This window comes from Solanum tuberosum, unplaced genomic scaffold, assembly GCF_000226075.1.
Source record: "Solanum tuberosum cultivar DM 1-3 516 R44 unplaced genomic scaffold, SolTub_3.0 scf00646, whole genome shotgun sequence".
In the NCBI taxonomy this organism is placed as follows: Eukaryota; Viridiplantae; Streptophyta; class Magnoliopsida; order Solanales; family Solanaceae; genus Solanum; species Solanum tuberosum.
In genome coordinates this window covers 59,711-87,200 of record NW_006239694.1, presented here as the reverse complement: position 1 = coordinate 87,200, position 27,490 = coordinate 59,711, and the positions used below count along the sequence as shown (strand labels likewise).

General features: G+C 34.7%; 1 protein-coding gene across 1 annotated transcript; it reads left to right on the top strand.

The window, feature by feature from the left end:
- The first annotated feature begins 5,847 nt into the window (after positions 1-5,847).
- Positions 5,848-16,159, top strand: LOC102589014 (RNA-binding protein 2-like). Its single transcript, XM_006367380.1, has 6 exons — positions 5,848-5,926; positions 14,917-14,988; positions 15,154-15,594; positions 15,666-15,727; positions 15,835-15,916; positions 16,053-16,159. The coding sequence occupies exons 1-6, from the start codon at positions 5,848-5,850 to the stop codon at positions 16,157-16,159; spliced, it is 843 nt and encodes a 280-aa protein (XP_006367442.1).
- Positions 16,160-27,490: the final 11,331 nt, after the last annotated feature.

The window sequence follows — 27,490 nt, the reverse complement described above, 5'->3', positions numbered from 1 at the left end:
CTTGATGCCCTCATCCATGTTTCTACCCCAGTTGGAAAGTCTGTCATAGTCACACATGTTTATCGTGCTTATCCTATTTTATTTATGGGTTTTCAGACTTGAGCTAATTTGGTAATTTTGGATATGATTGACTTTGAAATAATCTTAGGCATGACTTGGTTGTCCCTCTATTATGATGTGCTTAATTGTAATACTAAGTTTGTAACTCTAGAAATTCCGGGAAGGGAAAAGTTAGAGTGGGAAGGGGTGTACAAGCCTAAGCAAGCTAAGTTCATATCCTCCATTCGGGCTAGGAAACTGGTAGGGCAGGGTTGTTTGTCTTATTTGGCTCATATTTGGGATGTTGAGGTTGAGTCTCCATCTATTGAGTCAATTCATGTGGTGTTTCCTAATGATTTGCCTGGTATGCCTCCGGATAGGGATATAGATTTATGCTTTAATTTAGAACCTAGTACTCGTCCCATTTCCATCCCTCCCAATCACATGGCCCCGACAGAATTAAGAGAACTTAAGGCTCAAATCCAAGAGTTTCTTGATAAAGGATTTATTCGTCCTAGTACTTCCCTGTGTGCTGCTCCAGTTTTGTTTGTTAAGAAAAAAGATGGTAGGATGAGAATGTGTATAGATTACCGACAATTGAATAGGTTCACCATTCGAAACAACTACCTATTTCCTCGAATTGATGATCTTTTTGACCAATTGCAAGGTGCATCAATTTTCTCTAAGATTGATCTAAGGTCTGGCTACCATCAGTTAAATATTAGTCCTAAGGATGTGCCCAAGACGGCGTTTAGAACCCTCTATGGACACTACAAGTTTCTAGTTATGTCTTTTGGTTTGACTAATGCGCCTGCAGCTTTCATGAGTTTGATGAATGGGGTGTTCAAACCCTTTATCTATTAGTTCGTTATAGTCTTCATTGATGACATTTTGGTGTATTCGAAAAGTGAGGAAAAGCATACCAACCATCTTTGTATTGTTCTGGGTGCTCTTGGGAAACAAAGGTTGTATGCTAAATTTTCTAAGTGTGAATTTTGGTTAACTTCGGTTGCATTTTTGGGGCATGTAGTTTCAAAAGAAGGGGTAATGGTAAATCCTCAAAAGATTGAGGCAGTTAAGAATTGGGTTTGACTTAGCTCTGTGACAGAAATTAGAAGTTTTGTAGGGCTCGATAGATATTATCGTTGATTTGTGAAGAACTTTGCTTTTATTGCCACTCACTTGACAAATATGACAAAAAAGAAGATACAATTTGAATGGACTGAAAAATGTGAGGAGAGCTTTCAAAAGCTCAAGATTATTTTGACCACCACATCTATTCTAGCACTACCCGTTGAAGGTAAGGATTTTATAGTTTATTGTGATGTTTTACATTCAGGCTTGGGTGTTGTGTTGATGCAAGATAAGAATGTTATAGCTTATGCATCGAGACAGTTGAAAGTACATGAGAGGAATTATCTAACACATGATTTGGAGTTGGTAGCAGTAATGTTTGCTCTTAAGATATGGCGGCATTACCTTTATGGTGTTAAGTATGAAGTGATTACTGATCATTGTAGTTTGCAACATGTGTTCACTTAGAAGAATCTAAATTTGAGATAGAGAAGGTGGATGGAGCTACTTAAGGATTATGATGTCACCATCCAATACCAACCGGGTAAGCCTAATGTAGTGGCAAACGCTTTGAGTCGAAAAGTGGTGAGTATGGATAGTTTAGCTTGCTTGAGTGTAACTAAGCGACCTTTGGCTAAGGAAATTCAGACCTTAGAGTCTAAAATCATGCAGTTGGACATCTCAGAAAAAAGTGGGGTGCTAGCTAGCATTGAGGTTAGGGCCATATTTATTGAGGAGATCAAGGACAAATAATTTAAGGATGAAAAATTGAATGAACTTAAAAAGAAGACTGCGATTGGTAAGGCACAAGAGACCACTCTTGATGCGGAAGGTGTGCTCAGTTTTAAAGGAAGGATTTGTGTTCCTCGAGTTGATGACTTGATTCAGAATTTTTTGACGGAGTCTCATGATTTGCGATATTCCATTCATCCGGGTGTGACCAAGATATACCGAGATTTGAAGCGAATTTATTGGTGGCCGGGCATAAAGAATGATATAGCGGAGTTTGTGGCTACGTGTCAAAATTGTCAACAAGTAAAGTATGAACATCAAAGGCCTACAGGTTTGCTTCTGAGAATATCAATTCCGAAATGGAAGTGGGAAAGGATAGCCATGGATTTCGTAGTTGGTCTTCTGAAGACTTTGGGGAAATTTGATTATATTTGGGTAGTGGTTGACAGATTGACTAAATCAGCCCATTTTATTACTGTAAGAATAAATTATAATGCTGAACAATTGTCTAAGGTTTATGTGAAAGATATAGTGAGGTTGCATGGGGTGCCCATTTCTATCATCTCAGACCGTGGTACCCAATTCATGTCCAAGTATTGAAGGAAATTACATGATGAATGGGGCACACAACTTATTTTTAGTACTGCTTTCCATCCACAGACGGATGGACAGTCAGAGAGGACTATTCAAGTGTTAGAAGACTTGTTGAGGGCATGTGTGATTGATTCTGGAGGGCATTGGGATAAGTTTTTACCTTTGTGTGAGTTCTCTTATAATAATAGTTATCACTCCAACATTGATATGGCACCATTTGAGGCACTTTATGGTAGGGGATGTAGATCACCAATATGATGGTTTGAGGCTGGATATGTGAAACCTTTGGGGGTTGATTTAGTGAAGGATGCTCAAGATAAAGTGAGCAGCATCCAAGCTAAGCTTTTAGCGGCCCAGAGTAGATAGAAAGAGTATGCATACCATAAGGTAAGAGACATGAAATTTCAGACTAGTGAGAATATTTTCCTTAAGGTATCACCCATGAAAGGGGTGATGAGATTTGGCAAGAAGGGAAAGCTAAGTCCGCGATACATTGGTCCATTTGAGGTTTTTGAATGTGTAGGGCCAGTGGCTTATAAATTGGCTTTACCTCCTAACCTGTCGGGAGTTCATCCGGTATTTCATGTGTCCATATTGAAGAGGTATCATGGTGATAGGGATTACATCATAAAATGGGACTCAGTAGTGTTAGACAAAGACCTTCAGTAATGAGGAGGAACCGATTGCAATTCTTGATCGTGATGTTCGAAATCTAAGGACCAAGGAGATTAAGTCCGTGAAAGTTCAATGGAATCATCGTCCAGTTAAGGAAGCTACTTGGGAAACCGAGAAGGACATGTGAGAAAAGTATCCTCAGTTGTTCGTCGATTCAGGTACTACTCTACTCTAACTTTAGCCCATTTTTCCTAAGTTTGTCACGCGGGGACGAGTGATGGGTAAATTGGTATCTATTGTAACGATTGGTTCCCGTCGTTATAGAAAATCCAATGGAGGAAAATTTTGGGCTGAAAAACTTGTTTGTAGTTACTTGGAATTTCCCAACCTAGTCCAGATTTGGATGAAATCGGAGTCAGTAAGGTCTAGGGAAATCTGATAAAAATTGGATGATCTAATTATGATTTTGATCACATGAGTAGATAGCTATGAAATCCGTACGGCCTTACGGAATTGAATTCGGGCGAGTAGAATTCCTGAAACTGATCTTAGCGTGAACGGGTAGTTTCTGAGTGTCATGGGATAAAGGTGTGTTGTGAAATAAGGGTTTGAGACTCTAATTACGATGTTTTGTCTCCACGCAAGCTGCCAGGGCAGGATTTATTTCGCCAGGGCTAGGCCGCTGTAGCGGGATGGACCATAGCGGGCCAGTCGCAACTTAAGTCGGAAATAAACCTCAAAAATATTTTATTCTGTACTTTTCGGCTTTGAGAGCTTGGAGACAACCCCAGGCGAGTTCTTGACCATTTTTCTCCATTCTTGAGGCTAAATGTAAGGTTTTAACCCCCCGAATTCATTTTTTGATTCGTAGAATGTAATCTAGCGGGTAATTATCGATGGGGAAGGGTTTTGATTTGAAAATTATGATGGAAAAAACCCTAATTTAGATATTGGGATCATGGGTTTGATCTAGGGTTGTTAGGGTTATTGGTAATTCGGGTAATTAGATATTGTTTATTGATTCCCGCGTTATATTAATTGTTTGTACATCAAGAACAAGCGGAACAAATCCGGAAAGGGAAGAATCAAGTTTCTTAAGGGATTTAAGCTTGTTTCGAGGTAGGTGATGGTTGTGATTTCATGATTGTGTGATATATGTTTGTTTTTGCTTCATTATAATACGTGTATGTATGTTGCACTATTGATCACACCACTTGTAAATGAGGATATATGAATGATGAATGCCATGAATCATGACTTGATTGTATGATTTGAGAATATATTTGTGATTGTGATTGTGATTGTGGCTTGTTGAATGGATCGGGTGTTGCGTTCCGACACACTAACTGGGATCGATTGCCACGTTTTAGTATAAATATATGGATCGGTTGCCATGTTCCGACATAAACATTGGATCGGGTACCACGTATCGGTATGCTAACAATTTGGGTCGGGGTTCCATGAGAGGACCATTGACTTGACATAATTGTATATCTTGAGAAATGTGAAATTGTATGTTGTTCGTAAATGATGTGGATATTGTATATGTTCGGTGTATGCATGTATTATTGTGTTGTAATGGCTTATGTATGTTACACTTAGTGGGATAGCCGTTTGATCCTACCAGTACACTGTGGTTGTGTACTGATACTGCACTTGCTCTTTCTTTGTTGAGTACATGGCTTCTTCAGGAGGCTATTGACAGACCTCGCTTAGAAGATCAGTGACCGTTCAAATTCAAGGGTGAGCCAGTTCTTCCGGGTTGCCATGAGTTCAGTTTTCGATCTACGTCCACATTTCAGACTTAGACTAGTACTATATAGAAAAACATTAGTATTGTTATTATTTTTACAAATTCATATAAAATGAATATTTATTAAAACTATGAGATATACATAATTTGGTGAGCCACCATCAATCTAAACATACAAAAAGTAAAATGTGATGGTAAATAAAACATGGATGCTCTATGGACTACTCTAAATCTATCACTTTGCTTTTATTCATCACTATTTATTAGAGAAGTTCTGATATTGATAAAGTAAAAATCTATTTTATCTATTACATAATCGTTTTACTTATCCATATTTGTGATCCTTTATCTTGTAGCAATCCTTCCTTAGGTTACAACACTATTATTAATCCCTGATCCCTTTTTGTGACTATCATACTGATAGTTTGTTTAATTATACTAGTTGGTATAATACCGTGTTTCAAACATAGTACTTCTTGTTGTACTCTACATAAACGTAACACTATAAAAATTTTCTTCTTGACCCAAAAGAGTATAAAATCTATTTGTCCAGATTCAAGTGATACATGTTGCTTTTCGAGATTCAAACTTTATAAATTTTGATCAATATTATTTTAAACATTTAACATAATACAAATCACAACTTTTAATACTTTTCATATATAGTTTCTGAATACCTAATTTTTTAACAATTACTCTAATTCAATCTAACTTCAAATAAAATTTAAAATATAGTGTTCTTACAAAAAATAAATAAATAAAAATATCTGGAATGTCTATTTGACTTACGTGTCAGATAACTATCGGGTGTACTATCATACGAATGCTACACCTGATGCACACCAGACATAGAATAATAAAGCCTAAGTTTCTCCGCCAAATTTTGTTTTCACAAATCTAAATCCTTACACTGAGTACAAGTGTTAGGATTTTCTTCTTCAAGGTTTCTACTTAAATACTTTTCCTCTCTCTGTTATATACTTCATTCGTTTCCTTTTTCTGATTGTGAATTGCTCTTTAAAGTGTAGAAAGAAGAAAAAATGGGGGATGCTTATGGGAATCGTCAACCACAACTTCCTCAATTTGCTGGATTGCTCAAACAACTTCACCCTATATATGGTATGAACACGTTCTGTGTTTTTTGATAGCTTATATTTGGTTAGGAGGCAAAATAATTTTTCATGTTACTTTGAAATTGGATTGTAATTATCGCTTAAATTACTAGAAATTATGAAATCCATAAACCATTTTTGATTTTTCATTGATTGAGAACTACATCTAGACATTTGGAATAGTTCCAATTGTAGATTGATAAATGATGAGATTTTGAAGAAAGAGAAATCCATTGAAAGTTAGAGAAAAATATTTTTGTCAAATGTGTTAGATTTTTACGAACTTTGGAGACAGTAGAGAAGATAAGTTCAATTGAACCGACATAATAAACCCATTTTTCCTTGTGTAAGTTATTGGTTAATTAAGAATTTTCATTAAGGAGATTTGGGAACTGTAAATATAGTGCCTAAAATTTATACATGAAATCTCAAGGTAAATTTCGAACCCCCTTAACCATCGAACCTAACTCTACTCTATTGTTTAGGGGAGACAAAATCTATATATGTGCGTAAAAATAAATTAATTACCATATATATATTGGGTAATTTTTTGTCGAGGGGATTCAGGTGAACACCCTCCCACCCCCTAGATCCACCCATGATGAAATTTTCTTAAATCTGGATGACAATAGGTTGTCTTGCTATATATTCAACTCATCCTTGCCCCGTTTGCTTATTTTTCTTCTTCTTTTAAATTTTTCCTACCATGCCCTATTTTGCTCTGCTCCACCCCGTTTAGCTTTTTTACTTTTAAGTTTGCAACTGTGCACTTTTTTTCCCTACAACTCAAATCATCTTAATTATTACCATCCAATGGTTTATTGACAATACGGTATTTTGAGATTTTATTTGTTCGTCTTACTTGATTTGAATTTGATACATTCTTTATTTCTTTATCAACTGTTCAAATTCAAAGTAATTTATTAGTGTCCAAACAAGAATTCTCATCCTGATTGTAGTGACTGTATTGGCCTTGTCGATTGAAATTGTTCAATTGATTGTAGTTCCGACCTTGATTCCCTTAACCTTGGCGCCAAGAATCGTGATTGGAAGCTTGGGCCTGGTATGAAAACCCCATGTATGATCATTCACATAGTAAATACCTTCTTCATATCCATAATCATCATGTGGTGATGCTCTATTTGGTAGTTGACTGCAATGACCTTTTCTATATCGTGCCCTAAATATTTCAACACCAAGCCAACCTCCGTCATGCAAATTTCAATTGTTGTTTCTACTGTCATGCAACATTGAAAAGTCGTTAATGCACTACACAACCCGAATGACATCCTCTTGAAAACAATCGTCCCATATAGGCAAGTGAAAGTAGTCTTCTATTGATCTTTAGAGACTACAAAAATTGGATTGTAGCCTGAATACCCATCCAAAAATTAGTACCATTCATTACCAGCAAGACGATCTAACATCTGATCCATGAACGACATTTGTAAGTGATCTTTCTCTGTCCATGTATTAAACTTGCAATAGTCCATGAATACTCTCTAACTAGTGACCGGGCCCATAGCAATGAACTCATATTTTGCGTTTGGAACCACAATGATTCTTTCTTATTAGGCACACATTGATGCATGAGTGACATTAGGAAGTGATCTTTCTCTGTCCATGTATTCAACTTGCGATAGTCCATTCATACTCTCCAACCAGTGATCGGGATCATAAAAATGAACTATTTCTTTGTGTTTGGAACCATAATGATTTTTTCTTCTCAGACACACTTTGAACATAGCTTACCCATTTACTGTCAGCAATCAAATAAATCACTACATCATCTAACCACTTGATAATTTCCTTCTTGAAAACTTCTTACATAGGTGGATTTAGTCTCTTCTGGTGCTCAATGTTCTATTTACAGTCAGACATGAATTGAATTTTATGAGAAAATATCAGCAATATTAAATTTAATCACCCTCTTAAAGCATCTGAGCACAAATGTCAAAGCCTTTGCATGCACTTCGATTAAATCTGCAGCAATGATTGGTAAAATATTGTTTTGACCCAGAAACACAAACCTCAACTGAGATTAGGGATCTTTGAGTTCCAACTTCGTAGGTTCATCAATGGATGATTTTGCTGGCGGGATCTCTCTCTTCTTAAGATCCAGATTTAGTTTTTTTGGTGTATAACTAAACTTGCCCAACCAATCAAGTGCATTTACCATCTGGTCATACTTTTTAATGTGTTATCCATCGAAATATAAAATCACCACCACTTAAATTGCTTTTCAATAGTCTAGTTTACGACATATGCCATTTTGAGATCACTTTGATGCTTCATCGACTGACAGATATTGAAAATTACCTCTTCATTATTCAACCTGAACTTCATATGTTTTTCTCTATATCAACTAGAGCACGCCCGGTTGCAAGGAATGCTCTTCCTAAGATGATGGGCACTTCAAAATCAACCTCGCAGTCTAAAATCACAAAGTAAGCAGGGAATATAAAAGCTTCAACCTTAACCAGAACATCATGAAGGACTCCAATTAGTTTTTCTACGGTACAGACCGTAGAAGAAGCCGCATTGCAGTCGGTTTGGGTGATCTTACGCCCAAATTTTTGAACATTTATAAAGCCATTAAGTTTAAGATAACACCAAAATCACATAGAACTTTAGCAAAAATTAATGCGCCAATTGTACATATAATTGTGAAAGCTCAAGGATCCTCCTTCTTCAGCACGAACGATATGGGGGTTATGGCACTATAATGTTGCAACTTATCATCTCCTTCAAAACTAGCAGCCCACTTCTTCGTCACTAGATCCTTCATGAACTTTGCATAGCCTGACATTTGTTCTGGAAGTTTAATTGAAGGGACGTTAATTGAGAGTTGCTTCAGCATCGAGATGAAATTTTGATATTGATCTTCTTCGATTTTCTTGACTAATTTTTTAGGAAAAGGGGGAGGAGGTATAGGCGTGTGAATTATATTTTGAGTGGCTTTCTTTTATTCTTCGAGTTGATCCTTTGATTCCCTCACATGTTAAACTTCAGTATCTTTGGGTTACTTTAGACTTTTCACCTCTCTTGGCATATATGGATCTATGGTTTATTTTTCACCTCATGTAGTGATTGTTAAGCAATACCCATCATTCTTTAGATTTTGGACTATATTGCTTGAAAGTATACCTTTCAGTCGTGGATTTAGTGATGTAGAAATCTAACCCAAGTGCTGCTTGATCGGCTTGATGGATGTTGCATGTGATTCTACTTTGTGAGTCACTCTAGATAGATCGTTGCGTAGATCCTCAAATCTATTATGAGATGAGTCAAACCTTTTTATCATTGTGGCCATCATGTATTCAAGCCTTGCAAACCCTTATTCTCTATCTCTATTCCCTAGTGGAACATATGCACCACTCTTGGCGATTATATTATTATCTTTCGTTGTCAAATCACCTTCTCTATCTTGACCCCAATTTCGATCCTTGCACCAATTCTGGTTGTAGTTTTTATCTCAATTGTAGTTCTCATCCCGATTGTGGTGAATGTATTGGCCTTATCAATTGAAATTGTTCTCTTGATTGTAGTTCCATCCTTGATTCCCTTAATATTGGCGCCAAGAATCTTGAATTGAATCTTGGGCCTGGTCCGAAAACCCCCTGTATGATCATTCACATAGTAAATATCTTCTTCTTATCCATAATCATCATGTGGTGATCATCTATTTGGTAGTTGACTGCAATGACCTTTTCTATATCATGCCCTAAATATCCGTCAGGCAAATTTCAATTGTGTTTTCCACTGTCATGCAACATTGAAAAGTCGTTAATGCACTACACAACCCGAATGACATCCTCTTGAAAACAATCGTCCCATATGGACAAGTGAAAGTAGTCTTCTATTGATCTTTAGAGACTACAAAAATCGGATTGTAGCCTGAATACCCATCCAAAAATCAATACCAGTCATTACCAGCAATGCGATCTAACATCTGATCCATGAACAACATTTGTAAGTGATCTTTCTTTGTCCATGTATTAAACTTGCAATAGTCCATGCATACTCTCCAACTAGTGACCGGGCCCATAGCAATTAACTCATTCTTTGCGTTTGGAACCACAATGATTATTTCTTATTAGGCACACATTGATCCATGAGTGACATTAGGAAGTGATCTTTCTCTGTCCATGTATTCAACTTGCGATAGTCCATGCATACTCTCCAACTATTGATCGGGATCATAAAAATGAACTATTTCTTTGTATTTGGAACCATAATGATTCTTTCTTCTCAAGCACACTTTGAACATAGCTTACCCATTTACTGTCAGCAATCAAATAAATCACTACATCATCTAACCACTTGATAATTTCCTTCTTGAAAACTTCTTACATAGGTGGATTTAGTCTCCTTTGGTGCTCAATGTTATATTTACAGTCTAATATGAATTGAATTTTATGAGAAAATATCATCAATAGTCCATTTAATCACCCTCTTAAAGCATCTCAACAGAAATGTCAAAGCCTTTACATGCACTTCGATTAAATCTGCAGCAATTATTGGTAAAATATTGTTTTGGCCCAGAAACACATACCTCAAGTGAGATGAGGATTTTTGAGTTCCAAGTTCGTAGGTTCATCAATGGATGATTTTGCTGGCGGGATCTCTCTATTCTTAAAATACAGATTTAATTTTTTTGGTGTATAACTAAACTTGCCCAACAAATCAAGTGCATTTACCATCTGGTCAAACTTCTCAATGTGTTATCCATCGAAATATAAAATCACCACCACTTGAAATTCAACTCCTAGTCTTTCTTCAATTGGCACTTCAAATTGCTTTTCAATGGTCAAGTTTACGACAGATGCCATTTTGAGATCACTTTGATGCTTCATCGACTGACAGATATTGAAAATTACCTCTTCATTATTCAACCTGAACTTCATATGTTTTTCTCTATATCAACTAGAGCACGCCCGGTTGCAAGGAATGCTCTTCCTAAGATGATGGGCACTTCAAAATCAACCTCGCAGTCTAAAATCACAAAGTAAGCAGGGAATATAAAAGCTTCAACCTTAACCAGAACATCATGAAGGACTCCAATTAGTTTTTCTACGGTGCAGTCCGTAGAAGAAGCCGTTTTGCAGTCGATTTGGGTGATCCTAAGCCCAACTTTTTGAACATTGATAAAGGCATTAAGTTTAAGATAACACCAAAATCACATAGAACTTTAGCAAAATTAATGTGCCAATTGTACATATAATTGTGAAAGCTCAAGGATCCTCCTTCTTAAGCACGAACGATATGGTGGTTATGGCACTATAATGTTGCAACTTATCATCTCCTTCAAAACTAGCAACCCACTTCTTCGTCACTAGATCCTTCATGAACTTTGCATAGCCTGACATTTGTTCTAGAACTTTAATTGAAGGGACATTAATTGAGAGTTGCTTCAGCATCGAGATGAAATTGTGATATTGATCTTCCTCGATTTTCTTGACTAATTTTTTAGGAAAAGGGGGAGGAGGTATAGGCATGAGAATTATCTTTTGAGTTGCTTTCTTTTATTCCTCGAGTTGATCCTTTGATTCCCTCACATGTTAAACTTTAGTATCTCTGGGTTACTTTAGACTTTTCACCTCTCTTGGCATATATGGATCTATGGTTTGTTTTTCACCTCATGTAGTGACTGTTAAGCAATACCAATCATTCTTTAGATTTTGGACTATATTGCTTGAAAGTATACCTTTCAGTCGTGAATTTAGTGATGTAGAAATCTAACCCAACTGTTGCTTGATCGGCTTGATGGATGTAGCATGTTACTCTACTTTGTGAGTCACTCTTGATAGATCATTGTGTAGATCCTTGAATCTGTTATCAGATGAGTCAAACCTTTCTATCATTGTGGTCATCATGTATTCAAGCCTTGCAGACCCTTATTCTCTATCTCTATTCCCTAGTGGAACATATGCACCACTCTTGACAATTCTGTTATTATCTTTTATTGTCAAGTCACCTTCTCTATCTTGTCCCCAATTTCGATCTTTGCACCAATTCTGATTGTAGTTTTTATCTTAATTGTAGTTCTCATCCCGATTGTAGTGAATGTATTGGCCTTATCGGTTGAAATTGTTCTCTTGATTGTAGTTCCAACCTTGATTCCCTTAACCTTGGCGCCAAGAATTCTGATTAGAAGTTTGGGCATGGTTCGAAAACCCCCTGTATAATCATTCACATAGTAAATATCTTCTTCATATCCATAATCATCATGTGATGATGCTCTATTTGGTAGTTGAACGCAATGACCTTTTCTATATCGTGCCCTAAATATTTCAACACCAAGCCAACCTCCGTTCTTAAATGTGCCACATCATGACGTAGTTGCTTGGTTTGAGTGTTGGTTAGCCTTTACCGCAAAAATACTCCTTTAAGTTTCAGAACCTCTAGTAGGCTATGCTTTATTTATTTTGGCAACCTCTTCAAATTTCTCTGTAGCTTACTCAAATGAGTTTCTCATGAATGATCCTCTTGTGATAGTGTCTGCCACTGCTTTTTCATTGTCATCCAATGTCTTTATAATTGACTTATCGTCTATTCTGTGGTTGGATCCACTTCTAAGGTAGCCTGTAAATCGTTCCCATGCAGTACTTATCGACTCTCCAAGTGTCTACTCGAAGTTGTTGATATTAATCTTCAGCCTCAACTTTTTTGATAACTTGAAGTATTTATCAATAAATTCCTGGTGCATCTCAGTCCAAGTTGTTATTGAGTTGTATGAAAGCTTAGATAGCCACAGAGTTACATCTCCAGTTAGTGATAGTGGGAACACACACAACCTGATGTCATCCATATCCAAGTCTGGCCTACCCACACTACTCTGACAAACTTTAAAAACATTACTAAGATGGACATATGAGTCTTTAGATGGAAGACCAACAAACAATCCTCTAGTTGTAAGCATTTGCATTAAGATGCTAGTGACAACGAACTTAATTAGATCCGACTAGCAGTGGAGGTAACATAATGACACCCGATGTCCCAATAGCATTATGATCAACCATGTAATTGTTCTGTACACCACCTTATGGTCTCCATCTGCGTGGAGGTTGATTTCTCGTTATCGATTGGTTGTTTTGGTTATTTCCTGGTACCTCTTCTCCTAAAGAAGATTTTGATGTTCAATCTCTTCTTCTATTTTGGCTCGTTCTGTGTTCTCTACTAGATTTTGATGCTCACTGATGTCATCCATAAGTTGAAGAGCTCTTTGAATTTCAAGATTGAACAGAATCAGAGGAATGTCTTGACATCCGCGTATTTGACAAATACTATAACTTAACCTATATGAACAAAAACATAATAAAAATGTAAATCGGGAAAAAAATTGACTAATAGTCCAATTACAGAATTAGTCTAATCTAAAAGTCTTATTCTCTGATAATGATGCCAAAATTGATACCACAAATTACACCGCCAAATGAAGTACAAAACGGTCGTTGTTCAAATAAAGAACCGAATGAAGGTTAGGATCGATCCCACGAGGAATGAAGTCTAGACTTAGCTTAATGATTTGTTAATTATACTTTTAATCGGGTTATTTCCTTAAAATGGGGTTTCGAGTAACAAAATATTAATTGAATGATTGTAAGTAACAAGTAGCAAAGTAAGCAGGATCTATGTTTTCAAGAATCAATAGAAGACGAAACTAGGGTATTTGTGTTCCCCACAAGTCGTTAACTAGGTAAACCTTATAGTAGTAACTTTGTCTAGTGTTTAGCATGCAAGATCAGTAAGTTAGATATTACCTAAATGGTTGGTCCCCTAAGTAAGTGAATTTCACCACGCAACTTGATCCGTCTACGAGTGTATGTTTTACTAACCCTTACCCTTGATCCTAAATTAGCTATCCCTTGGTACGTTCAAGCTATTAGATTAGGGTTGGTAGCCTCAAATCTCTGTTGTATAATCTCTTTTTCCATTCATTACCCCCTTGGTCTGGCAAGTAGAAATAAGGCGAGTTCTAATGCATACCTCCATTAAAAAGCAATCAAAGTGAAGAGAAAAACAATACATGCATGAACACTATTCAAAAATTACTATTTATTAGGTCTACTTTGTTAATTCATCATGGTTCCCACAATTCTAGTTGTGGAATTAGCTACTAATGCTTGGCTGATCACAATTCATATTAATTTGATAAGATAAATCATGAACCTACAATTAGAATAGTTGAATTCCAAAATCTTGAATTGAAGTTGCAATGTAACGATAAAGATCAATGATATATTATAAACCAAAGGATTGAAGAATTAAATGTAAAAGTGGTTCACAAGTTAATTATCAACCACAAAACTCTGAACCCTAAAAAATAAATATAGAAAAAGTATTTATAAACATCTAATCCACAATAAAATAAACTAGGGAAACTAAGAAAAAAATAATATTCGACAGCAATTCCTACGACCCACGATCTACGAACTGTAGGTCTTTCTACGGGTTGTGGAGTCCATCCATGGAAGCAGTCTTCAAATCACATATTCAGGATCCTTTCTACGGACACAACCTACGGTCTATAGTCCGTTCTGCTCACTCGTAGTCCAAGTACTGAAATTCAATTCTCTGATGTCTTTTACGGGCCTGGACCTACGATTTGTAGAAAGTCCTACATCTCGTGGTCCTCTCTCGTAGCTCCACACTTGTCTTTAAAATATGTTGATCCTTTCTACGAGTTCCTATTATGGTTCGTAGAAGTTTCTACGGCTCTCGTAGGTTGACTCGTGGAATTCCAAAAATAGCTACTAACACTGTATCTTCTATCTCTGCTGCCAAAACCTATGTTCCTGCAAAATAAAGATAAAATACCATCAAATCTACTAACAAATTCTCAAAAGAGATGCATAACTTCAAGTTTAAAGCATTATAAGTACCGTAAATCCATTGTACGACGACGGTACGGTTGGAGATAGACGGATTGAAAACATCGAAGAGTCTAGTGGTTGTCTTATCATGTCTTCTGGTAATAAATCTCCTTTTATGTAGTTTCTCTGTGCATGTATTGGAACACAAAAACATCAGGAGACTGGAGGTTTGTAGAGCGTTATCTTGAAAATGGTAAGATTTGGGTCTTAAAAAGTTAGGTTAATCAATTACTTCATGGTTTTATTAGAGTAGGTTTCTTATGGATACACAAAACTCGATTTGAGGCTGGAGTAAGTTTTAGAATTAGCAAATACATGTCTTGATAAGCATACGTGGTTTGACCATATTTCTTTGCAGTACCAGAAATTCCACAATCTGGGATGCCATCAGCTCATGAAGTGCATCATCATTACTTAGGAACGAACAATGATCGTGAAGTAGTGGACACACAATCAATTGGATTAGCAGATGATCGTGGTGTATCTCGAGTAGAGGACACACAGTCAATCGAATTAGCATATGATCGTTATCTCCAGAGTTTGGTAAACGCTGAAGCTGACACTGCTTGTAATAACAACAAGGGAATTGGATTAGGTAGAGGCGCAGGTGATTGTGGTCTACCTGCCCATCCTGTTCGTGATCTCCTTCCGTCAGCTCATGGTCCAGAGCTAGCACCAAATGGAAGAACTAGGGTATTTATGAAGAGGCCTCGTGAAACACTACCTCTCCCTCCTGGTGCTTCTAGCACCCTCTACATAGAGGGACTTCCTTTAGACATCTCCAGAAGAGAAGTAGCTCGTATCCTTTTTGACTGAATCATTATTAATTTCTGAATATATTTGTTGTTTGTTCCCTAACTGCACTTAAAGATATTTTTCGTCCTTTTGCGGGCTACAAAGAAGTTAGGCTTGTTAGAAGGGACTCAAAACATGTAAGTTGATATTTATGCCTTTTCTATTACTAGTATAATATAATATAATATAATATACTCATATTTATGTACGAGGTAGTGTTTTTAATAATAACTTCATTTTGCAGCATGCTAGAGATCCTCTTATCCTTGGATTTGTGGATTTTGCAAATCCAGCGTGTGCAGCTACTGCGTTGAGTGCATTGCAAGGTGATACTTCCATTAGTGACTTATAAAGAAATTGATACTTGTTGTCCAATCATTTAATTAGATAGAGGATATTGGGGATACTCTCTAGCTGCTGCTATCATCTATATATGAGGTCTCTGTTGTTGAATTTTGGCAGGTTACAAAATGGATGAACATGACATCAATTCTGCCTACTTGAGCCTGCAGTTCTCAAAGTTTCCAGGTCGGAGGTTTGGTGGCTCGGGAAGTCGTGGCAAGCGATAAATAACATCCACCCGCTTCTTATTTACATATTGCTCTATCTGATCAATTTACTTATGTATTAAGTACTGTTACTGGAAAATGCTAGTATTATACAATTGACTCTTACTCTAGCTATGGTTACAGTAATATGCATGCTATTGGTTATTGACTGTATATCTGTCAGATAATTATATATATATAATTGATATACATATGTATTTGTATATCTGGCGAGAGAGATTGGGAGAGGGAGGAGTGAGGCGAGCGATATTGAGAGAGAGACGAGTGAGAAAGGTTAGAGAGTGGAGACAGGCTAATTGTAGTTGTATATATATATCATATAATTGTATATATATGTGTATAATTTGTATTTGTATATGTATAAAAGAGGACAAGTGACGTAATTAAAGCGAAAATTAAGCTATGAGCAGTAGTTAATTCAAACTATAGCTATATTAGCTAATTAACTAGTATATGTTTGCTTTTTCGCATAATATTCCCATAAATAATATTTTGTTAAATTTTAATTAACCTAAGTCTTTAACTTTACCATTTTCTCAAGCGCAACACTTTAGCCCAACTATAACAGTCGTAAGTTCCAAGTCCATCAAAACTCATTTTAGTCCTTACCTATCCTACTTCACATAAAATAGTCACACTTTCTCTTAATTGAATCACTTTGTTCGTAATGATAACTCTAGTATTGCTTAATTGAACCGACAATAGTTTTTCTGTGGATTGTTCATGTACTAGGTGTTTGTGTCTATCGATATACGTACGTCCTCGAAAAATTATTACTTCAAACTGAATAAACCAGAAAAACTGAACCAAACCGATGGTTATCTTTTCGTTTGGTTTGGTTTTAGAAATTTAAAAAACCGACTAGATTGGTTTGATTTTGATTTTGATTTTAATCAATAACTGATCCAAACCGAACTACAAACACTACTAATATACCGTGCAAATAAAATAAAATAAATTTTGTATTATATATAATGCAGATCATGGGTTCAAAAATTGGTCTAACTAGCTTCACAAATTAAAATCTTAGGTTAGTTGATATTCTAGTATTTTCGGATGTAACATTTATTTCGGATCTAGCACATATATATAAAAATAGAGTAGACGAGCAGACGAGGATAAAATAGACTTTTAAACACTACACAAAATAATTTTGTGGCAAAAACATAATTTTTCACTATATTATATATTTAGCGGCAATAATGAATATGGATATATATAATTAGGGGTGTTCATGGTTCGGTTTGGATCGGTTATTAGTTAAAATCAAAACCAAACCAACTTAAATCGGTTTTTAAATTTCTAAAATCAAACCAAACCAAATAAAAAAAATAACAGTCGGTTTGGTTCGATTTAGTTAGATTTTTTCGGTTCGAAAGTAATAAGTTTGTTACGGACATACGCATCTTGATAGACAAAAACACTTAGTACATGAATAATTCACAAATAAGCTATTACACGAACAAAGTGATTCATCCAATGTACCAAGTTTCGAAAACTAAAAAAACTACATTGTCAATAGCATAAAGTTGGTTCAATATTCTGGAGATCTCAACATCTTATCAGTAGACTTTTCAATAAAATTAAACCTAAAAATATTGAGAAATTACTTCTCAAAAAAAAAAACCAATATTTCATAGTCAAAACTAATCAATTACCATCTTCTTTAGCTTGAGCCTTAGATTATTCAATGTTGCGTTAGAAAATTTTATATAGAACAGAGAAAGTATGATCTTTAAAGTAAGGAATATTGAGGGATTTAGACTTAACGTTTTTATAGTTGGGCTAAAATTTACGTGTTGGGCTTCAGAAAATAGTAAAATTGAAGACTTAGGTTAATTAAAATTTATCAAAATACTTATATTTTATTTATAAGTAATTGTAAAATATATATATATATATAACTTCTCAGTTCAGTTTGGTTATTTTTGCGGTTAATTTTTAGTAAAACCAAAACCAAACCAAATAATATTGGTTTTTCAAAATTTAAAACCAAATCTAACCAAATATTGATTTTTTTAATCGGTTTGGTTGGGATTGCAGTTCGGTTTGGTTTTATAACCCTAACCATGAACAGCCCTATATATAACCAACACTCCTATAAATATTAGTAAAGACTTTAGCGACTTTGAATATAATGACATTAACTCAATTGCCGCTAAAAGAAAATTTTATTACTACTAAATGTCTTTTTTGTCATAGTGAAACATGATAAACAAAAATATAACACCTTATTATAGTTTTTCAACATAAGCAGATTCAGTAGGAGGATTTACTCCCAAATTTAAAATCTATACGTATAGTAATATCATTTAGAGTGTAATTAATTAATACTATATAAATTAACATAATTTAATGTCTTCGATCTGTTATTTTTGTGAACCCCTAATTATAGCAGCTCTCACATAGTGAGTTTTCGGGTTCGAGCCCCCTTAGTACGGAGTTGCCGTCTTTGTTAGGGAGTGCTTTATCCCTAGTGTGGAATTTTTTAACGCGAATTCGGATTGAGTTAGGCTCCAATGTGGATACCGGACACCAGATGGGAAACAAAAAAAATACTTTGAGTCCATTTGAGTGAAATTCTATATATTGCCCCTATTTTATCCTTCAATACATAACATACTTCTTTTCTATTGATTGTTTTATTGGGAGAGCTTTGTAAGATTCACATAAATAAAATAATTATTTTTATTAAATCATTTTTTAATATATTAATACAACAAATTTGATATACTTAATAAGGATAAATTAAATAACAAATTATTTTTTGATTTTTCAATCAAACAAATAAAAAAAATTAATTTAGTATAATGACTAGGTGAAGAAACCAAGTATTAATTTTATTTTATTATAATTACTCTTTCCCCTCTATTTAAATTCCGTTAAAAGAATTTTGGAAGACTTCCCTTAAGACTCAATTAAAGCATTAATATTACAACTTAATAATCTACTATATCAATTAAGAAAAAACTTTGCCTTCTTTTGTTTAAAAGACATTTTTCCGAATATTTTTGGTTAAATATTACAATGATTTTTTAAAAGAAAATTGAGGTCTTAAATGAAAAAAAATAATGTATAATTAATTATTTTTCCTACTATTTTATTATTATTCAAAAAGTATTATGAGTAAGTGTAGCTCAAAATAAATTATTGATATAAAATCAATGTTATTGGACTCGTACACCGCATAAGCTATCTGTAGCTAGTAAAATTATAAATGTCTTTATTTACTGTCATTTGGATCTCATGTTTTCTGTTGTTACAATTATTTTGAATTAATGATAAACTTTGAGAATTTGTCCTAATCTAAATTTCTTCTAAATCAAATACAGTCAAATAAAAATGTCATACCAAAAATGTCAGTCAGAGTAATAATTTAAGGAAAATTTCAAAACAACAATATTTTAATACTTAATAGGATCACTTAGCTACACTTTTAATATTTATTAAAAATAATTATATTTTAATTTGTTAGGGGGCTGATATATGTTTTTTTTTTCTTTGGTTTAACTTAACAGAATACAACTAAGAAATAATAAATTAGAGAAAATCAGGGGAGAGAATCTTTCAAATTAGGTACATGGTGCTGAAAATCCTCATTTACGTTACAAAGATTAGGAGACCCAAATAGGCTCTTCTCTCCCTTCGTCATCAAACTCCATTGGCGACTTTCAATTCTCCATTGACAATCCTCCTTCGTCGTAGAAGACAAGTGGGTTGATCAGTGTTTTTGCTGGAAAAAAAGGAGATTGATATCAGTGAAGAAAATTTTCAATACAAAATTTGATCAATAGGAGATAACCGATCGGAAAAACTCGTTGAAATACATAATTGGCAGGCAATTCTAATTTGATCTTCGAGCTGTGTTTGATCATGTATTCAATCAAAAGTTTTGTATATCTGTTTTGAATACAAACAGTCTACTAAATTCTGAAATGATAACAATTTCAAAAAGGATACTAAATTCTGGAAAAAAAACGCAATTTGTTGAGGAAGGATATAATATTCTGAAAGAAATATAAGTAGACTGTGAAAGAAATAGGATATAACTATGCTTAAAAAATACAAATTTATTTGGCATACCTATTGGAATGACTACAAACTAAAAAAATATAATGTTCTTGATAAAAATACAAATGTTGAGTAAAGAAAAATAATTGACAAACAAAAATTAATATGAATACAATTTCGGTATGAATACAAATTTTGTTTATGAAAGACGAATACAAATTATGTTTATGCAAGATGAATATAAATTATGTTTATGCAATATGAATACAAAATTAATATGAATACAATTTTGGGTTTTTGATGTAAATCTTTTGAAAGATTTTTTCGATTTTTGAAAAAGTAAAAAATGGTGAAACTTTATGAGAGAGAAGCGGGAGTTTGATTTTAACAAGGAAACATTGAGGGGTCGTTTGGTACAAACATTGATAATGCAGGGATTAGTAATACAGGGATTAGTAACGCAGGGATTAGTAGTGAAGAGATTATTTTTTAAGTGTTTGGTTCATTACTTTCCACTTAATCTTGTGTTTGATTGAAAACTCTACAAAAAATTCCTTTCCTATTACACCCTTGTGTTATTATGAGATTGTTAATTTCATGTAATTTGGTCAAGGTAGATAACTGCCGGACAATATATTTTTTAATAAGTTAAATTATAACAAATAGTTGAGCGCCACGTATTTAAAAAAATATTTAAATAGTTTAAATTTAAAACCGTTAAATAAGTGGTCAATTTTGAACCCAAAGGTGGATGACAAGGGTATTTTGGAGCCAATAGGTGGATGGAGGGTAGTTTTGTACCATTTCTAATACTTCAAGGGTATTTTAGGCCCTTTTCCGTTAATTTTAAGGTGTGATGTACCACTAAGGAGATCAATAATGGCACGGTGTATTTCTAATTTTTTGTTGGTCAAGTATATCTTAAACTTAACATAGATTTAAGACTACTTAAATTACTCAATACCTAAAGCTTGTTTTTAAAAAAATAAAAATAAAAAATAGTTCAAGTGGTTAATCGACAAACTATCTTGAATAAAAAAAATCAAGAAAAAATGGAGATTTTTTTTTTAGTGAAATCATTAAATTACACCAAACGAATTTGGAGAATTAAAAATAAACATTTATAACCATTTCAATACAAATAAAAAGGAAATTAAATTACGAAAGAAATTTAGGAAAAGCAATAAGGGGATAGTTTAGTCATTTAGGGATCTTATCCAAGGTTTGTTAAACATTGGATTAGCTATCCCTCAATTTTCTAGGGATAAAATAAGACCACATATGGTGGATAAGCAATCCATGAATTAAATTAAATAAAGTAATCAAACAATGTATTAGATGGACTAAATTTTAATCCATAGATTATTTTATCTAATACTGCCTACTGGTCCTGAGGGAATGGGAAGGGAGAGAATGTGGGTCTAATTTTTTTTGTTTTAATTAAAGCCCAAAACGTGGGTATCAGTTAGAAAAATTAGGAACTAGATTAGGATACCTTTTATTTGCTATATAAATAAAATATTGTTCTTTTTAATAAATATTTTAAAGTGTAACTATTTTCAATAAATAAGTTGGAAATTTTGATTAATTCCATAATTTTTCCTATATTTTATGTATATATAATAGATGTTGAATTTTTTGATTTTCTCGTACGCTTACTTATGTATATTTGAAATCTTCTTAATGAAAATCCTAACTTTATCGAATGCTCCATATATACCGTTTATATGTCATTAAATTAGTCCTTGTTATTTTCTTAGATAGATAGTAAATTTTCCAAAAACACTACTGCACATACTAAATTCTATTGTGTTTTTTTAAAGAGGAACTCTTCTCAAACTTTTTTACTCAAATATGATGAATTAATTAAAAGAATATGTTATATTGACTCCAAAATATTTTAGCCCTTTTGGATTAGCAACATAGAAAAAAAAATTACATTTTCAATAAATAAATAATTTGATTCATTCCCAGATATAGAAATTTAAAATTCAGAGTTTTGAAGTCTTAACTGTAACATTCCGAAAAATTTTAAGCTAAGACCTGAATCATTTTGTAGCACCTCGCAATTCTACTCTTAAAACTTGAATCATTTGTTGTAAGTATATGAGCTAGAACCGGGTTATTTTCTACTTTCTCATGTGTTATAAAGTCTTTTACCAAGGAGTTTGGCCATAGATTTCCCAAATAAAATTTGGCAAATAGTGTTTGTCCATACAATTTGTATTTGTCATTATTTAGTAAATATTTTTGGCAAATAACCCAAATTCTCAAATACTAAAAAAACTAGTATTTGGGCCAAAATCTCATTATTTGGGAGCTTTTGAAAATTCAAATTCTACACCAAATTTTTATCTTTTACAAAATCACCCTCTATAATAGTTGTTTGCACTTTATTACTTAATTTTTTTTACGTGAACACCAAAAGTCCAAAGCAGTGATGGATATTCAATGAATATGAAAGTGATGATATGGTTATTGATAAAAATGACGAACAATCGACTCAAGATAACAAAGTCATGTGTTTCGTCTACTCACAATGTATGGAATGATGCTTGTTACACTAATTCTGAACTACCACATTGCTCCAGTATCATGGACACTACTTATTATTTGTTGCAACGAAGATCCACTTATTGCGGAAGTCATGAATCTTGTTATTTTAACTTGATATGTAATACAAACTTATAGTTAGTTTTGATAGTTTTTAAGACTTATCGATATAAATCACATTTCTTAAAAAACTGAAATATGTTTGCCAAATACTGTGGCCAAACACATAATATCTTTGATAGTCACTAATTTATTGCTATCTTTGTTTCCTCTCTCTGTTCTTCACACCCAAACACATTCCCCCCCCCCCTCCCTGTCTTCCCATATTCATTCTAGGCATAATACATAAACATGACCCTTAACTTGACTTCAGCGGGCAATTATGACCTTTAACTTTGGGTGTGCACAAGTAAGCACTTAAACTTGTATAAAATTGAACAAATAAACACATTCATCCTACATGGCATGACAATTTTATGTCGTACGTGGCGTCCTACATGTATTATGACACGTAGGACATGTGTGTCTATGTAACACCTCGCAATTTGAAAGAACTAGAATTAGAAAGAAACCATTTTTGGAAAGATTAAATTTGGAAATATTGGCAAGTAATGCTAAGTATGAGTTTGGGTAAACTTCAAACGACCATAACTTTCAATACATGAGGAGTTAGGTAGCCAATAAGATATCAAATGAAAGGTCTTGGAATCCTCTTTCCAACGCCACCAAGTTTGCTAATTTTTGAGATCGTATGAGGGAGATATGTCTGTTTGAAGTTGAGCTGTCCAGTTAAGAAAAGTTACTCAAATTTAAGAGAAGTATTTTGGTCTTTTCCTTATCCAATCAGGTTAATTCGTTTTTTGTAATTAATTAGGGGTCTAAAATGATTTGGTTCAGTTTACACGATTACAATTAACGCCTAGGGTTTTTAGAATAGATCAAGAAGAGGAGAAAAGTCAAGGCGTTCTTGGAGATTTCTTGTGGAATCGAAGGTCGTTTCGCCAAGGGTTGATCCCTAAATAAGTATATGAGTTCACATAGTGTTGGGTTCGTTCACCCACACGTCAATCATGTTAATTTCAACGTTAAATTCATTCTAGAAAGTTGAAGGTTTGATGTTATTGAATTGTGTTCTTGAAATTGGCTTTCATTCTTGAGTTAAGATGAGATTGATGAGTTCTTGAGGAAAACGTGTCAATTTTAGAGTTGTGTTTGATGAGATTCTTGCGCACATGTATTGGGTATTTGAATCTAAAGAGAAATTGAAAAAAAGAATCAAATTTAGGAGAATTGAAGTTAGAAAATGAAGAAGGGAAAAGTCGGGCAGATTCTGGCACGCAAGTCCGCGATGCGGACTTGCTCCTCCAGTGCACAAAATCCCTCTCCGCATAGCGGAGAGATCGCGGACCCCACTGTCTCAAAATTTATTTCGTAACCAAATATTTAAATGCATCTCCGCGTCACAAACTTGCTCCCAGACAGTGTTTTCTTGATCGTTTCTCATGATTAACTATTTAAAACACTCTTAATCATCACTATGTCCTTCCTATCACAAAACATGACCTTGAATTCATAATTCAAATTCAAGGTAGAGTTAAGAGTCAAGTCTTGGGAGTTTTTCGAGTCATTTTAAGAAGTCTTTTACAAATCTTTTAAACTTGTTTTAAGACTTAAGCATTGAGATTGAGAAAAAGTAGAGTCGAGTTCATTTTCTTTAAAATGTTATGTGGGGACTAAGTATTTCCAATGAGTAAATGTGAGAGAAAACGTCGATTTCCAAAAGAGTTTTCATTAGTAGTTTTGTAACACCCCGTATTCGAAACAAACCAAAAATGTAAATTTTGAGAAGTTGCAGGTGCAACCCACGATTGCCATCCATGGACCGTAGGTCAGACCACGACCCGTGCTGGTGGTCTGTGGATCACCACTGCAACCCCTCCCCAAACCCAGCTCAGAAAATTGGCTAAGTCTCGACCCACGGTCCGTAGGTCAGACCACGGTCTGTGGTCTATGTCCGTGGATCGAGGCCCCCTTTACCCAGCCTCTAATGCAAATGATGACCAACCAGCATGGACCGTCATTCGATCCATGGTCCGTAGGTCTAACCGTAGCTGAGGGTTAGCAGCCAGTTAGAGGAAAATTATTGATTGGGTCAATTTCAAATGGTCATAACTCTTATCACAAAAGGAATTATGTGTCACATGACCTATGACATGATAGATAATTGAATCCTCTTTCCAACGCCACCGAGTTTGCTAAAATCCGACCTTCGAGTAAAAAGTTATGCTTATTTTAGTGAAGCCCTATCGGGCATACTTGACCTACGACCCTAATCTACGGACCGTAGGTTGACCTACGGCCTGTAAGTCCCGTCCGTCGGTCACTCCGACAGCAGTTAAGTCAGGGGTCTGTTGGTCTTTTCCTATTTCGTTGGACCCCTAAGCTACGTCGTTTAGACCCTAAATTATGATGTTTTAGTCAGTTCAAATCTAGAAACATAACTAGAACTTACCTAAGTCAAATCATTAATCAAAACTTAGAAAATTAGAGCGTAAGAGGAGAAAAGAAGTCAAGAACCCTAGTTCAAGAACGCAACAAGTTTCTTCAGTTCCAGCCCAGAAATCAAAGGATTTCTCCGTGAAATTCGTCACTAGGTATGTGGGATTTCACTAGTGGGTTCCTTTCACCCATTAGGTCCCTAGTTTTCAGTCAGTTTCTTGATTCCCTTATTATGACTAGACCTAAGGTTTCTTGAATTTTAGAATTATTGGGTTCTTATCTGTTAGAATGATCCAAATCAGATTAGTATGTTAATATTCAGTTTTATTGCATAAATTCCAGAACTCTAGCTATGTATTTCTTTAGTTCTTGAATTACACATGCTAGGTAAGATATTTCAGTTATTCAGATATACATGCCTCAGTTATTAATGCATCAATATCAGTTTAATTGTTGCATACTCAGTTTGCATGTTCAGTTTAAGCTATCCAGTAACTTACAGAAATTCAGTCATAATGTGTTAATCACTTAATCCATTGGGAGTAGCATAATACCGAGTTGGACTAGGGTTTAGCCTACCCAAATAGTCCTAAAACTACTAGCCACGTAGGTTGTAAGTCCCCTCTGTGAGCATCATTTCAGTGATCACGCCAGCATGCCTCTATACCTCTGGCAGGGCATATTGGGTCCTCTCGATGGGGCTTATACATCAGACTCCACATTTAGCTCATGTGGTTTTATTATCGGTTATTAGTAGCTCCTACAATTCAGTCAGATTCTATTGCATTGACCATTTATCAGTATATCCAGTATTCAGTTTCAGCATGTTACAAATTGGTCATTGCATTCAGTTATCTCAGCATTCAGTATCTATATCATGTTTAGATTATATCATTGCTTATTTGCTTTGTTCATTTATATGTTATTTCAGCGGTATTCTATCCTGCATTCTCAGTATCTTTCAAGTATTGACGCATACTCTGCGCTACATCTTCTCGTGACGTAGGTTCAGGTTCTCAGCATCCAGATCACGCTTAAATCGATTCTCGATCTCCACTTCAGCAAAATCAGTGGTGAGTCCTCATTCTCGGAGGACAATAGTCATGAGTTTCTTTTCAGTATTTTTAGTCCTTTAGTATCAGTTTTGCTAGACTTAGCTGGGGCCTGTCCCAGCATTTCTAGTCAGTTAGAGGCTATTATCAGACATAGATAGATTCAGCTTAGTATTGAGTTAATATCTTCCTCGTATTAAACTCACCAGTTTTCATATATCTCAGTTATAGTATATGGGTATTCCCCATCTTTTCATTTTGTTTATGATTATAGCTTCCGCACAATTTCTATTATTTAATTTATATTTAGTATGCTCATGATCATGCCAGCAGGGTTAGCTTGGGATCACTTGTGGTCCTAGGTCTCGTGTCCGCGTCTTAGGGGTAGCTCGGGGCGTGACAAGTTTTGAGTTCTATCTCTTTTAAGAGATAAGCTTTTGAGTAATAACCTCAAAACCACAGAGAAAGAGTTATGTTTTTTTAAACATATGAGCTGAGTATATTTTGGGAGTAGTATTGAGCACTGATATGGGGACGAGTTCATAATAATTCAAGTCTCCATAAACCATGTAGCCAACATTGATAGAAATGATCATATATTTCTTAATGTTTTTTATTATAGACTAGTGGATCCACTTAGTTGAGGCGTTCTATATCCCGGCAAGTTATAGGACAGTTCTGACAGCATGGGCAAGACATTGTATTATCACAAAGCTCATAGTGATGGTTGTTGGGTAGAAAATCTCCCAAACAGAGTTTTTTTTGTATTCTTATATACAATTGAGATATTATTGTATTTTTCAATACTTCGAGATGTTATCTACTATTTCAAATGCTTCATATAAACTGCATCTTTATTGTTGATTTCTGCATTGAGTTGAGTATCCATGGGTTGAGAAAGGCTGAGGTAACTGTTTCTTTCATATTTCAGTTAAAGCTTATGTCATGTTTAGTTTTCCCCTCTCATGCTCGTACATTTCATGTACTAATGTCATTTGACCTGCATATTTTATGATGCAGATACAGGTAATCAGGATCAGCACTTCGTTGATCCAGTTAAGCATTTTCAGAGTCATTTGGTGACCCTCCTTGCTTTTCGGAGAATCCCTTTTATATTGTTTTGTCATTTTAGTTGTTAGGATGATCAGGGATCTTGTCCCGACATCCCTCATAGTATTAGATGCTTCATAGACAGATAATTATAGTTCGTTAGTCT

Coding starts and splice junctions, on each gene's coding strand:
- LOC102589014 (XM_006367380.1), top strand. CDS start 5,848: ATGGGGGATGCTTATGGGAATCGTCAACCACAACTTCCTCAATTTGCT. Junction 5,927..14,916: donor ACAACTTCACCCTATATATG/GTATGAACACGT, acceptor CCTTTTATGTAG/TTTCTCTGTGCATGTATTGG. Junction 15,595..15,665: donor CTCCAGAAGAGAAGTAGCTC/GTATCCTTTTTG, acceptor CTGCACTTAAAG/ATATTTTTCGTCCTTTTGCG.